Here is a 14,813-nt window from a genome sequence, read left to right as displayed (position 1 = left end):
CGCCTGGGTTCACCCACGGGTATCGACCAGAGTGCGTCCAGCACTTCCTTCCTCTTCGGTTCTCCTCCTGAAAAGCTCTGGGCCTCGGACTCCCTCATGGGTCCGATCCTCGCCCAGCTTACAGCATCTTTCTCATCGCGTCTCCTCTCTCTGTCTCCATCGCGCCTTCTGCCCAAAGCCCGTGAAACAATAGCTTACAGACACACAAGAAAGAATAACATCTATCCTAATTGGTTAGCAAATGAGTACAATTCCCGTTATCAGTAATTATAATCCAAACAAGCTGCTACCGTTGACTCAGCAGTTAACATTACAGAGAAGCCATTTTATTATAACATAACAAAGAAGCCACTTTATTAGCCTTAGCGGTAACATAAAAGAAGAAACCCTTACATGTGGTATGTATTACTGCAGTATGTGCTGTGAGATCTGTAACGTGAGAAATAGTAAAACTGGTTAGAACATAGAATAATACAGCACAGTACAGGCCCTTCAGCCCACTATGTTGTGCCAACTTAACCTGCTCCAAATTAATCTAACTCTTCCCTCCCACATAGCCTGAAATGCATGTGCCAATCTAAGAGTCTCTTAAGTGCCCCGATGTATCTGCCTCTACCACCACCTCTGACATTGAGTTGCATGCACCTACCGCTCTGTGTTTAAAAGAAAAACTTATGACATCTCCTTGACGCTTTCCTCCAATCACCTTAAATTATGCCCCCTCATATTAGTTCTTACCACCCTGACAAAAAGGTGCTGGGTGTCCACTCTATTATCATGTTACACACCTTTATCAAGTCACCTCTCATCCTCCCCCACTCATCAATCACCACTACTCTGACCTACAGTCTCACTTTCAAGGACTCTTTACAACTCCTCTTCTCAGTATACAGTAATTTCTTTTATTTGCACAGTTTCTCTTCTTTTGCTCGTTGGTTGTTTGTCAGTCTTTGCACAGAGGCACACAGACACTGACACACACACACCTCTAACCCAAGGATAAGCCTTTTCCAGGCTACAAGCTTCGGTGGATTTGCAGACTCACAGGCATCAGGCCTTCGACTTCCCCAGTGGACCTGTAGACTCACAGAACAGGGCTGTGCCCACCCACCTTCAAGCTCAATCTTTGGTATTGACCCTGGGACTCACTAATGACAGGAAATGAGGACCTTCTTTCATATATGTAATCTTATGATTAGGTAGGAGATTGGGGGCTGAGCAGAAAATTGGATCAGCCATGATGAAATGGTGGAGCAGACTCGATGGGCCAAATGGCCTAATTTTGCTCCTATACCTTATGGTCTTATCAATGATGTGCAGTTAAAATTGCATCACGGTCAGTGCAGACCTCGTGCTGAAGGGCCTGATCCTATGTTCTTCTACATTAATTTCTTGAGTTTGCTCCGTTACTGGCATTATACTTGCTGATTTCTAATTCCCTGGTTGTTTTTGCTGCCTTCTTAAGATGGTGATCCTGATCGAGTAAGAGATAATTAGTTTAATCCATTCTCTTTTCTCTTCCTCTCCCATTCTTTTCAAAAATCTGGATTCATCTGCTCTAATTTAACATAGAATAGTTCAGCACATTACAGGCCCTTCGGCCCACAATGTTGTGCCGACCCTCAAACGCTGCCTCCCATATAACCCCCCACCTTAAATTCCTCCATATACTTGTCTAGTAGTCTCTTAAACTTCACTAGTGTATCTGCCTACACCACTGACTCAGGCAGTGCATTCCACGCACCAACCACTCTCTGAGTAAAAAAAACCTTCCTCTAATATCCCCCTTGAACTTCCCACCCCTTACCTTAAAGCCATGTCCTCTTGTATTGAGCAGTGGTGCCCTGCGGAAGAGGCGCTGACTATCCACTCTATCTATTCCTCTTATTATCTTGTACACCTCTATCATGTCTCCTCTCATCCTCTTGGTCTCCAAAGAGTAAAGCCCTAGCTCTCTTAATCTCTGATCATAATCCATACTCTCTAAACCAGGCAGCATCCTGGTATGTCTCCTCTGTACCCTTCCCAATGCTTCCACATCCTTCCTATAGTGAGGCGACTCTTAAACTCTATCCCTCGACTTATGAAAGCTAACACCCCATAAGCTTTCTTAACTACCCTATCTACCTGTGAGGCAACTTTCAGGGATCTGTGGACATGTACCCCCAGATCCCTCTGCTCCTCCACACGACCAAGTATACTGCCATTTACTTTGTACTCTGCCTTGGAGTTTGTCCTTCCAAAGCGTACCACTTCACACTTCTCCGGGTTGAACTCCATCTGCCACTTCTCAGCCCGCTTCTGCATCCTATCAATGTCTCTCTGCAATCTTCGACAATCCTCTACACGATCCACAACACCACCAACCTTTGTGTCGTCTGCAAACTTGCCAACCCACCCTTCTACCCCATATCCAGGTCGTTAATAAAAATCACAAAAACTAGAGGACCCAGAACAGATCCTTGTGGGACACCACTAGTCACAACCCTCCAATCTGAATGTACTCCCTCCACCACGACCCTCTGCCCTCTGCAGGCAAGCCAATTCTGAATCCACCTGGCCAAACTTCCCTGGATCCCATGCCTTCTGACTTTCTGAATAAGCCTACCATGTGGAACCTTATCAAATGCCTTACTAAAATCCATGTAGATCACATCCATTTCACTACCCTCATCTATATGCCTGGTCACCTCTTCAAAGAACTCTTCAGGCTTGTTAGATATGATCTGCCCTTCACAAAGCCATGCTGACTGTCCCTGATCAGACCATGATTCTCTAAATGCCCATAGATCCTATCTCTAAGAATCTTTTCCAACAGTTTTCCCATCACAGACGTAAGGCTCACTGGTCTATAATTACCTGGACTATCCCTACTATCTTTCTTGAACAAGAGTAAATATTAAGAGTAAATATTAGCTTTATTTGTCACACGTACTTCGAAACATACTGTGAACTGCTGTGTTGTTTGCGTCAAATTAAATCAGCAAGGATTGTGCTGAGTAACCCGCAAATGTCGCCATGTCTCCGACACCAGCCTAGCATGCCCACAGGTCACTCACCCTAACCTGTACGTCTTTGGAATGTGGGAGAAAACCAGAGCACACAGAGGAAAGCAGTGGGATTGCAGGGAGAACATACAAACTTTGCAGTCAGCAGCTGGAATCAAACCCCAGACTAATCGCTATGGTACCGTGCCACCCCCAGAAGAGAGTAGATTGAACTTGAAGTGATGGGTTTCCCTCTGTTTGAAAGCAATATTTCCTCGTAGTCTGCATTCACTTTGTTTCCGGAGTGAATTTGCACTGGGATTTGAAGCTGTTTCTCCATCACAGTTTAATGGGGGTAGAACCTTTATTTTGCTTCAGAGTTTTACCATATAACACGGCAAGTGCCCTGCCAAATGACTGCCCCTGCTGCAATGTGATTTTTACACTTGCAGGATCATCTGGAAGTATCATTTTACTTCAGAGAATTCACGAGTAATGTGTACTGAGTGAAGCAATCCTGATGGCGTGACCTTTCAGAGAAGTTCACAACATGTTTATCTCGCAGAAAGATGACAGGGCATAAAATTTAAGCACTGATATCACTGGACAACAATTTTTTTTTTTTTGGAAGTGTTACTTTCTCAGAATTTTTTTTCTTGTTTATGATAGGCCACCTGAAGCTGGACACAAATATAATTTCAGACTACTTGTATCATGTAGGAATTTGGAGAAACGAGAAATTAGCTGTCATTGAATATAATGTGTTTAATTGCATAACGGTGCTGTTGCTTTGCAATAGTAACTAAGCTAAAAGTGTTGTGTTGATTTTCATTCGTACTCAGTGTCTGAGGCTTCTTGCTTAAGTGTGCAACAATAATCAGCCAGTATTGATCGATTCTGGTTACCCTGATACCGTTTCTCCATGACTGCAACTTCCTGGTGAAACCTTTCACCATGCTCGTCACTGACAACACCAAGATTTTCAGGGAAGGAGTTTAAACAGGAATGCAGAAAATGAATCTTTAGTGGCATGTTGCATTTCAGGTTTTGTATGCTAGAAAGTTTATTCCTCTAAATTCCTTGGACTGTTGGGTGGTCTATAATATAGCCCCATTAACGTGGTCCTACCTTTCTTATTTCTGAGTTCCACCCATAGCGCCTCAGTAGACGAGTTCTCCAGTCCATCCTGACTAAGCACTACTGTGACATTTTCCCTGACTAGTAATGCCACTGCTCCTCCTTTAATCCCTCCCACTCTGTCATGTCTGAAACAACAGAACCCCAGAATACTGAGCTGTCCATCCTGTCCCTCCTGCAACAAAGTCTCACTAGTATCTTCAACATTGTAATTCCAGGTGTTGATCTGTGCCCTGAGCTATTCTGCCTTTCCTGGGATACTTCTTGCATTGAAATATACACAGCTCAGATTGCTAGTCGCACCATGCTCAACTTATTGATTCGTAACATTGTCTGAAGTCTTAACAGCATTTGTCTCCTCAGCCTCCCCATTACCTGTTCTATTACTCTGGTTCCCATCCCCCTGCAACTCTAAACCTTACCGTACAGCATTAGCAAACCTTCCCACTAGGTTATTAGGCCCCTTCCAGTTAGGTGCAAACCATCTCTTTTATACCGATCCCAACTTCCCTGGAAGAGAGCCCAATGATCCAAAAATCTTCTGTCCTCCCTCCTACACCAACTCCTTAGCATCTTATAATCTTTCTGTTTCTGGCCTCACTAGCATATGGCACGGGTAGCAATCCTGAGATCACAACCCTGGAGGTCCTGCCCTTCAACTTGGCACATAACTCCCTGAACTCACCTTGCAGAACCTCATCACTATGTCATTGGTACCTACCTGGATGGACCACGACCTCTGTCTGTTCACCTTCTCACTTAAGAATGCTGAGGACTCGATCTGAAGTGTCCCACCTTGGCACCCGGGTGGCAACATACCATTTGAGAACCTCGTTCTTGTTCACAGCAGTTTGATTGGGGCACGACTGTGCAAGCGAGTGGATGTCAGCCAGTGAGAACAGCAAGAAGAGTTAAAAGTGAGAAGAGTTTAAAGGGAGACGGTTATTTCTTCAGCGGCTTGATTGGGGCACGACTGCGCAAGTGTGTGGATGTCAGCCAGTGAGAACAGCAAGAAGAGTTTAAAAGGAGACACCTTATAGAGTGGGCGTCGGAGTAGAGGGAGACAGAGTAGGAAGGCTTTGGTTCAATGAGGCTTCGGCGATAATGGGTCGAGGCGAGGTAGATTGCCTGTGTAGAATACAGACAGGAACTATGTGTGTGAGGCCGATGTTCTGTGCTCGGTGTCAGATGTGGGAAGTCCTGGAGACTCCCAGCCTCCCAGATGGCCATATCTGCACCAAGTGCATCAAACTGCAGCTCCTTAGGGACCATGTTAGGGAACTGGAGATGCAACTTGATGACCTCGTCTGGTCAGGGAAAGTGAGGAGGTGATAGAGAATAACTTATAGGCAGATAGTCGTACCGGGGCCTGGGGAGACAGGTAAGTAGGTAACAGTCAAGAGAGGGAAGGGCAGGAGTCAGAGGCTAGAGAACACCCCTGTGACTGTATCCCTTGACAATAAGTATTCCTGCTTGAGTACTTCTGGGGGGAACGGCCTACCTGAGGGAAGCAACTGTGGTCGCGCTTAGAGTCTGGCCCTGTGGCTCAGTAGGGTAGGGAAAGGAAGAGGATGGCAGCAGTGATAGGGGACTCTATAGTTAGGGGGTCAGACAGGCGATTCTGTGGAAGCAGGAAAGAAACACAGATGGTAGTTTGCCTCCCAGGTGCCAGGTCCGGGACGTTTCAGATCGTGTCCGCAGTATCCTGAAGTGGAAGGAGAACAGCCAAAGGTCGTGGTACATATTGGTACCAATGACAGACAGGAAAAGGGAAGAGGTCCTGAAAGCAGACTGCAGGGAGTTAGGAAGGAAGTTGAGAAGCAGGATAACGAAGGTAGTCATCTTGGGATTACTGCCTGTGCCATGTTACAGTGAGTATAGGAATAGAGTGAGGTGGAGGATAAATGCCTGGCTGAGGGATTGGAGCAGGGGGGCAGTGATACAGATTTCTGATTCATTGGGACCTCTTTTGGGGCAGGAGTGACCTGTACAAAAAGGATGGGTTGCACTTGAATCCCAGGGGAACCAATATCCTGGCGGGGAGGTTTGCTAAAGCTGTTGGGGTGGGTTTAAATTAGGATTGCTGGGGGGTGGGAACCAAACTGAAGAGACGGAGGAAGAAGTGGTTGGCTCATGAATAGAGAAAGCTTGGAGACAGTGTGAGAGGGAGGATAGGCAGGTGATAGAGAAGGGACACGCTCAGTCCGATGGTTTGAGATGTGTCTATTTTAATGTAAGGAGTATTATGAACAAAGTGGATGAGCTTAGAGCGTGGATCAGTACTTGGAGCTATGATGCTGTGGCCATTACAGAGATTTGAGATGGCTCGGGCAGGAATGGTTACTTTGAGTGCCAGGCTTTAGATGTTTCAGAAAGGACAGGGAGGGAGGAAAAAGAGGTGAGGTCGTGGCACTGTTGATCAGAGATAGTGTCAGGGCTGCAGAAAAGGAGGAAGACGTGGAGGGATTGTCTACAGAGTCTCTGTGGGTGGAAGTTTGGAACAGGAAGGGGTCAATAACTCTACTGGGTGTTTTTTATGGACCACCCAATAATAACAGGGACATTGAGGAGTAGATAGGGAGGCAGATTCCGGAGAAGTGTAATAATAACAGGGTTGTTGTGGTGGGAGATTTTAATTTCCCAAATATCGATTGGGGTTTAGATGGGGTGGAGTTTGTTAGGTGTGTTCAGGAAGGTTTCATGACACAATATATAGATAAGCCTACAAGAGGAGAGGCTGTACTTGATCTGGTATTGGGAAATGAACCTGGTCAGGTGTCAGATCTCTCAGTGGGAGAGCATTTTGGAGATAGTGATCACAATTCTAACTGCTTTACCATAGCATTGGAGAGGGATAGGAACAGACAAGTTAGGAAAGCGTTCAATTGGAGTAAGGGGAAATATGAGACTATCAGGCAAGAACTTGGAAACAAAAATTGGGAACAGATGTTCTCAGGGAAATGTACGGAAGAAATGTGGCAAATGCTCAGGGGATACTTGCGTGGAGTTCTGCATAGGTACATTCCAATGAGACAGGGAAAGGATGGTAGGGTACAGGAACTGTGGTGTACAAAGTCTGTTGTAAATCTAGTCAAGAAGAAGAGTTTATGAAAGGTTCAAAAAACTAGATAATGATAAAGATCTAGAAGATTATAAGGCTAGCAGGAAAGAGCTTAAGAATGAAATTAGGAGAGCCAGAAGGGGCCATGAGAAGGCCTTGGCAGACAGGATTAAGGAAAACCCCAAGGCATTCTACAAGTACGTGAAGAGCAAGAGGATAAGACGTGATAGAATAGGACCAATCAAATGTGACAGTGGAAAAGTGTGTATGGAACCGGAGGCGATAACGGAGGTACTTAATTAATACATTGCTTCAGTATTCACTACGGAAAAGGACCTTGGTGATTGTAGGGATGACTGACAGCAGACTGAAAAGTTTGAGCATGTAGATAGTTAGGAAGAGGATGAGCTGGAGCTTTTGGAAAGCATTAAGTTTGATAAGTCACCGGGACCAGACGAGACGTACCCCGGCTACTGTGGGAGGTGAGGGAGGAGATTGCTGGCGATGATCTTTGCTTCATCAATGGGAATGGGAGAGGTTCTGGAGGATTGGAGGGTTGTGGATGTTGTTCCATTATTCAAGAAAGGGAGTAGAGATAGCCCAGGAAATTATAGACCAGTGAGTCTTACTTCAGTGGTGGGTAAACTGATGGAGAAGATCCTGAGAGGCAGGATTGATAAACATTTGTGAAAGACAGGTTGTGCCTTACGAGCCTGATTGAATTTTTTGAGGATGTGACTAAACACATTGATGAAGGTAGAACAGTAAATGTAGTGTATTGTATATGCATTTCAGCAAGGTGTTTGACAAGGTACCCCATGCAAGGCTTATTGAGAAAATAAGGAGGCATGGGATCCAAGGGGACCTTGCTTTGTGGATCCAGAACTGGCTTGCCCACAGAAGGCAAAGAGTGGTTGTAGACAGATCATATTCTGCATGGAGGTCGGTGACCAGTGGTGTGCCTCAGGGATCTGTTCTGGGACCCCTACTGTTCGTGATTTTTATAAATGACTTGGATGAGGAAGTGGAGAGATGGGTTAGTAAATTTGCTGATGACACAAAGGTTGGGGGTGTTGTGGATAGTGTGGAGGGCTGTCAGAGGTTACAGCGGGACGTTGATAGGATGCAAAACTGGGCTGAGAAATGGCAGATGGAGTTCAGTACAGATAAGTGTGAGGTGGTTCATTTTGGTAGGTCAAATATGATGGCAGAATATAGTATTAATGGTAAGTCTCTTGGCAGTGTGGAGGATCAGAGGGATCTTGGGGTTCGAGTCCATAGGACACTCAAAGCAGCTGCACAGGTTGACTCTGTGGTTAAGAAGGCATACGGTGTATTGGCCTTCATCAATTGTGGAATTGAATTTAGGAGCTGAGAGTAATGTTGCAGCTATATGGGACCCTGGTCAGACCCCACTTGGAGTATTGTGCTCAGTTCTGGTCGCCTCACTACAGGAAGGATGTGGAAGCCACAGAAAGGGTGCAGAGGAGATAGTCAGAGGCTTTTTCCCAGGGCTGAAATGGCTAGCACGAGAGGGCACAGTTCAAAGATGCTTGGAAGTAGATACAGAGGAGATGTTAAAGGTGAGTTTTTTACGCAGAGAATGGTGAGTGTGTGGAATGGGCTGCCGGCGATGGTGGTGGAGGTAGATACAATAGGGTCTTTTAAGAGACTCCTGGATAGGTACATAGAGCTCAGAAAAATAGAGGGCTATGGGTAACCCTGGGTAACTTTTAAGGTAAGGACTTGTTTGGCACAGCTTTGTTCTGTAGGTTTTCTATGTTTCTGTGTTTCTGGAACCTCCTTTCTGTTCCCCTAACTATCACCACAGCTCACCTCTTCTTCCCCCCGCCCCCTGAGTTGCAGACTTAGACTCAGTGCCAAAGACCTGACTGCTGTGACTTTTTTCTGCTAGGTCATCCTCTCCCAACAGTGTCCAAAGTGGTATACTTGTTGAGGTGGAAGGCCACAAGGTTACTGTGCACTGGCAGTTCAACCCCTTTCCCCTTCCTGAGTGGCACCCAGTTTCCTGTGCCCTGCACATTGGGTGTAACTACCTCTCTACATGTCCTATCTTTCACCCCTTCAGTCTCCTGAATGATCTGGAGTTCATTCAGTTCCAGCTCCAGCTGTTTAATGTGGTGTGTTAGAAGCTGCAGCTGGATGCGATTCTTGCAGGTGTAGTTGTCAGGGACACTGGAGGTCTTCCTGCCTTCCTACATCCCACAAGAGGGAGCATTCTTCTATCCTCCCTGGCATCTCTACTGTTCTAACTGAGCAAATATAAAAAGGGAAGAACAATAAACTGTGGGGTGAGGTGGGGGGGCTCTACCTACAGCCTTTTTGCCTTCTCCTGCTGACGCCTTGAAGAGTTAAAGCCTCAAAATCCCCACTCTTAACACTAACAACTCCAGCAATGGCTGCTCCACTTGCCCCTGCCCTACTTTAGCTTGTTCTTGCCAATCAATCCCAAATGCTTATTGGCCGCTGCTCAAAGCTCCAAACTGCCACGAGTCGCTGCCTTTTCCACTCAGTTGGTGAACCTGAGTGAACTATGTCTCCTCGGGCTTCCAATCCCTCCGAGTGGGTGCTGCTCAAAGCTTTGCTTCACCACACCCCCAGCCCAGGCCTACTTGCCATGAGTTTCTCTTATCTCCCTCTATTTTTCTTGCCCAAAATCTTAAATTGATGTTCCATTCTTTGAGCGGTGCTAATGGGTTCAGTTTAACACTATGAGGGGGGAATCTCATAGAAACATTCCAAATGTTAAAAAGCCTGAACAGATTAGATATGGCAAAGTTATTTCCCATGGTAGGGGAGTCTAGGACAAGAGGGCAGGACTTCAGGATTGAAGGACGTCCATTTAGAACAGAAATGCGGAGAAATTACTTTAGTCAGAGGGTGGTACATCTGTGGAATTTGTTACCACGAGCGGCCGTAGAGGCCAAGTCATTGGGTGCATTTAAGGCAGAGATAAGTAGGTGCTTGATTAGCCAGGGCATCAAAGGGTATGGGGAGAAGGCAGGGGAGTGGAGATGACTGGAAGAATTGGATCAGCCAATGATTGTATGGTGGAGCAGACGATGGGCTGAATAGCCTACTTCTGCGCCTATATGTTATGGTCTAACACTATAGGGCTATTAAATCAAAAACTTCAAGCCATTTTAAAAGCTTCTTCCCCAAGGCAGTTAATCTGATGAACCATTCTAATTAGCCCTCCTCCACAGCCATCTATCAATTGTCACCATACTGCACTGTAGACACTTTAAACCACATTTCATGAACACGAGATTCTGCAGATGCCGGAAATCCAAAGCAACGCACACAAAATTGCTGGAGGAGGTCAGGTAGCAGCCATGGAAATGAATTAACAGTCAAAGTTTTGGGCCAAGACCCATCTTCAGGACTGAGAATTTAGGGGGAAGATGCCAGAATAAAAAGGTGGGGGGAGGGGAAGGAGGCTAGCTGGAAGGTGATAGGTGAAGCCATGTGCGTGGGAAAGGTCAAGAGCTGGAAGAGAAGAGAGTGAAGAAGAAGAGAGAGGAGAGGACAGTGAACCGTAGGAGAAAGGGAAGGAGGGACCCAGGGTGAAATAATTGGCAGATGAGCAGAGATAAAAGGTCAGAGTGGGGAACAGAGGAAGTGGGAAGACAGCATTTCATAGTGCTGTTTACAATGTAAACACATGCTGGTATTTATGTATTTATGCATATTTTGTTCCATATCTGTACTTTAACATCCAACTTTATTTTTTATATGATCCTTTATTTTTTATAATTGTTGAGTGTTGTAGCATGTCGCGCCCTGACCAACTCACCACAGCAAATTCCTAATGCATGTAAATGTATCTGATGGATAAAGTTGATCCTTGATCCTTTCTTTTATTTACCATCTCAATACAGTGTGCTTTTTCAGACAACAACCAACTCGTGTTGATAATCAGTTTGCAATGACGCGTGGGGGGAGGGGGGGGGAGTAAAAATGTCCAAGACACAGGGACAAGCTCTCCTGAGAGAATTCTTCTGACAAGTTCTCTGCTGTTCTTATTTGGAAAGTACCAAAGTCTCTTCCTCACATCAGGGAACTATTGTAGAACTTCTGTGTGAAGTCTTGCCCAAATAATCCCAGTGCTAACAGTGTGGGACTCTCACGAGTCAAGACTGTTTCTTGTCATTCTTCAGTGCACGAGTGTAAAGGAGAATGAAATGATTGTTTCTCTGGATCCGGTGCAGCATAAAAAAAACAGAATAAGCATCAACAGAACAATAAAGAAAAACAAAAAATACTGAATAAATATAACAGTAATCCTGTAAAACACAAAGTACGAGCAACAATAATGTACGTAGACTGATAGTATGTGAATAAAATGACACTAGGTGATGTGTATATCGTGGTGGTGGGGTTGGTGTAGTGGGCTAATGGGTGGAGGTGTTGATCAGCCTGACGGCTCTGGGGAAGAGACTGTTTTTGAGTCTCGTGATCCTAGTGCGGATGCTACTTAGCCACTTCCCGAATTGAAGTGGGACAAACAGTCCATGATCAGGATGGGTGGGATCTTTCATGATATTGCTGGCCTTTCTGTATACATGTCTTTGGTGATGGGTAGGCTGCTGCCAGTGATATGTTGGGCAGCTTTAACTACTCCTGTAGAGCCCTCCTGTCCACTGCAGTGTAGTTTTGGTACCACACGGTGATACAGCATAGTACAACAGAGAGTCAGGCTGTATTCAACTCAGCCCAGCATTCAACGCTGTTATCCTGTCAGTGCTAATCAACAAGCTTTGAAACCTGGGCTTCTGTACCTTCCTCTGCAACTGGGTCCTTGACTTCCTCAGTGGGAGACCACAGTCGATGCAGATCAGTGATAACATCTCCTTCTCGCTGACAATCAGCACAGGCTAAGCACCTCGAGGATGTGAGCTTAGCCCACAGCTCTGCTGTCTCTACACTCAAGACTGTGTGGCTGGGCACAGCTTAAGCACCATCGATGCGTGCACTGATGACACAACTGCTGTGGGCCGAATCTCAGATGGTGACGAGGAAGCATACAAGCGTGGTATAGATCGGCTGGTTGAGTGGTGTCACAACAGCAACCTTGCACTCAACATCAGCAAGATCAAGAGACTGAGTGTGGACTTCAAGGACAATTTAGGAGAACATACTGGTCCTGACTGAGGGGCCAGCAGTGAAAAGGGTGAGCAGTTTCAAGTTCCTGGACGTCAACACCTCAGAGTACCTATCCTGCGTCCAGCATATTGATGCAGTTATGAAGAAGTCATACCCGCAACTATATTTTGTTGGAATTTAAGGAGATTTGGTATGTCACCAAAGATTATCTAGTAGACTCCTACAGATGTACCATAGAGAGCACTGTGACTGGTTGCATCACTTTCTGGTATGAAAGGGCCACCTCATAGGATCAAAAAAACTGCAGAGAGTTGTAAACTTGGCCAACTCCTTCATGGGCACTAGCCTCCCCACCATTGAGAACATCTTCAAAAGGCGACCTCTCAAGAAGGCGGCATGCTTCACGTAGGGCCCTCACTATCCAGGATATGCCCTCTTCTCGTTACTACCGTTAGGGAGGACGTACAGGAGCCTAAAGACACACGCACCTAATGTTTTAGAAACAGCTTCTTCATCTCCACCATCACCTCCCGAATGGTCCATGAACACTACCTCACTATTTTGCTCTTATTTGCCCAATTTGTTTATTTTTTAATATATTCTCATTGTAACTTGCAGTAATTTTTATTATTGCACTGTACTGCTGCCGCAAAGCGACAGATTTCACGACACACTGTACGTCAATGATGATGAAGCTCTGATTCTGTGTTCAAGCTTCCAGGGTGGCACTGCAATGAGTTTGCTTAGTGGGAAACTGGGTCAACAGTGACATCTGGAGGTCAGTGGGAAAAGTGGGATGCTTTGTGTAATGTACAAAATGCTGGAGAAACTCAGGCAGCGTTTATAAATGGGAATAAATAGTCGACATTTCAGGCTGAGAGCCTTCAGAGGGCGCGACCCAAAATGTGAACTATTTTGTTCCCTCCTTTGTTGCTGCCTGACGTACTGAGTTTCTCCAGCATTTTGTGCATGTTGCACAAGTTTTACCTTGTACCTTTCGTCGTATTAAAAGAAACATATTGCCTAATTATTGCTGAATTTAACTTTGTTGAGTTTCTTAAGCCATTAAGTTGCTGAATACACGCAACCAAAGCAGGTCTTAGCCATATCAATATCTGTTCAATATTCTGAAGATTTATCTCGTATTGGTTAAGCTACTTAAGGTGTTTTTTTCTCTTTCTGGATTGTCGGTGGGGTCAAAGATGAGCACAATGTCTGAAGGAGTTTTGATATGCTGTTTGTGATTGAAACATAATTCTATTTTAAAATAACAAACTTATTCATGTCTTTAAAATCTGCCTCTCAGATTGAAGCCAGAAACATTGATGGGAGTACTCCACTTTGTGATGCCTGTGCTGGTGGTAACACTGAATGTGTCAAGATGCTGTTGACCTACGGAGCAAATGTAAATCCACTTAATTTCACCGCATCACCATTGCATGAGGCCTGTATGATTGGTAAGCTGCAAGTCCTTACAGTAATTAAAGACTGTACCTTGTATCTGGGATAAATAGGATTCTTCGTGGAGGTATCTCTCAAGAGAAGACAACAACAAGAGATTATGCTTCAAAACCACGAGTATAACTCAGTAATTCTTCTGCCTTGACCTGTTCCTGGTAAACAAGAAAACCGGGGAACTTCCATTATTCTTTATAAATATTAGCTTTATTTGTCACATGTACAAATAAAGTGAGATGTGTCATTTAGATCAAATCAAATCAGTGAGGATCGTGCTGGGCATTCCAGGAGTATCGCTGTGATTCTGCCACTGACAATTCACAACCTAACTGTACATCTTCAGAATGAGGGAGGAAACCCATGCTGTTACGGGGAGAACGTACATGCTCCTTACAGGCAGTGGTGGGAATTGAACCCAGGTCGCTGGCGCTGTAATAGCGTTACGCTAACCGCTACGACTTCCATGCTGCCCCTAACAATTTGACAACCTCTTCCTTAGTTTATTATTGTCATGTGTACCGAGATACGTGGGGCAGCACAGTAGTGTGGCAGCTAGCACAACGCCTTACAGCACTGGCGAGCGGGGTTCAGTTCCCACTGCTGTGTGTGAGGAGTTATTACTTTCTCCCCTTGTCCATGTGGGTTTCCTCCAAGTGCTCCAGTTTCCTCCCATGTTACAAAGAAGTACAGTTAGGGTTAGTAAGATGTGGTTGTGCTATGTTGGTGCCAGAAGTATAGCAGCACTTGTGGGCTGCCGCAATCCTCAGACTGTGTTGGCCGTTGACACAAACAACACATTTCACTGTATGTTTCCAAGTTTTGATGTGCATGTGATAAATAAATCTAATCTTTATCTTAATACAGTGAAAAACCTTTCTTTGCAGGTCATCCTGACATTATTCCATAGATAAGAACATCGAGGTAATATGAAAGGAGAAAACAGATGCGGAATATAGTGTTACAGTTACAAAGGATGAGCAGTGCAGGTAGACAAAATGCAAGGGTCACAACAAGGCAGATTGAAATATCATGAGCTCATCTTT

At 45.1% G+C, this 14,813-nt stretch overlaps 1 protein-coding gene across 1 annotated transcript in view; it reads left to right on the top strand.

Moving 5' to 3' along the window:
* LOC140186947 (ankyrin repeat and SOCS box protein 13-like) overlaps nt 1-14,813 on the top strand; it is a 42,277-nt gene that overhangs the window by 15,148 nt on the left and 12,316 nt on the right. The window contains exon 3 of the mRNA XM_072241761.1: nt 13,619-13,769. Coding sequence (XP_072097862.1) covers nt 13,619-13,769 — 151 coding nt within the window. The remainder of the gene's footprint in view (nt 1-13,618; nt 13,770-14,813) is intronic.

This window comes from Mobula birostris, chromosome 23 (genome assembly GCF_030028105.1).
Source record: "Mobula birostris isolate sMobBir1 chromosome 23, sMobBir1.hap1, whole genome shotgun sequence".
Taxonomy (NCBI): domain Eukaryota; kingdom Metazoa; phylum Chordata; class Chondrichthyes; order Myliobatiformes; family Myliobatidae; genus Mobula; species Mobula birostris.
The sequence above is the reverse complement of the archived record's forward strand: the minus strand, read 5'-3'. Positions and strand labels throughout refer to the sequence as shown.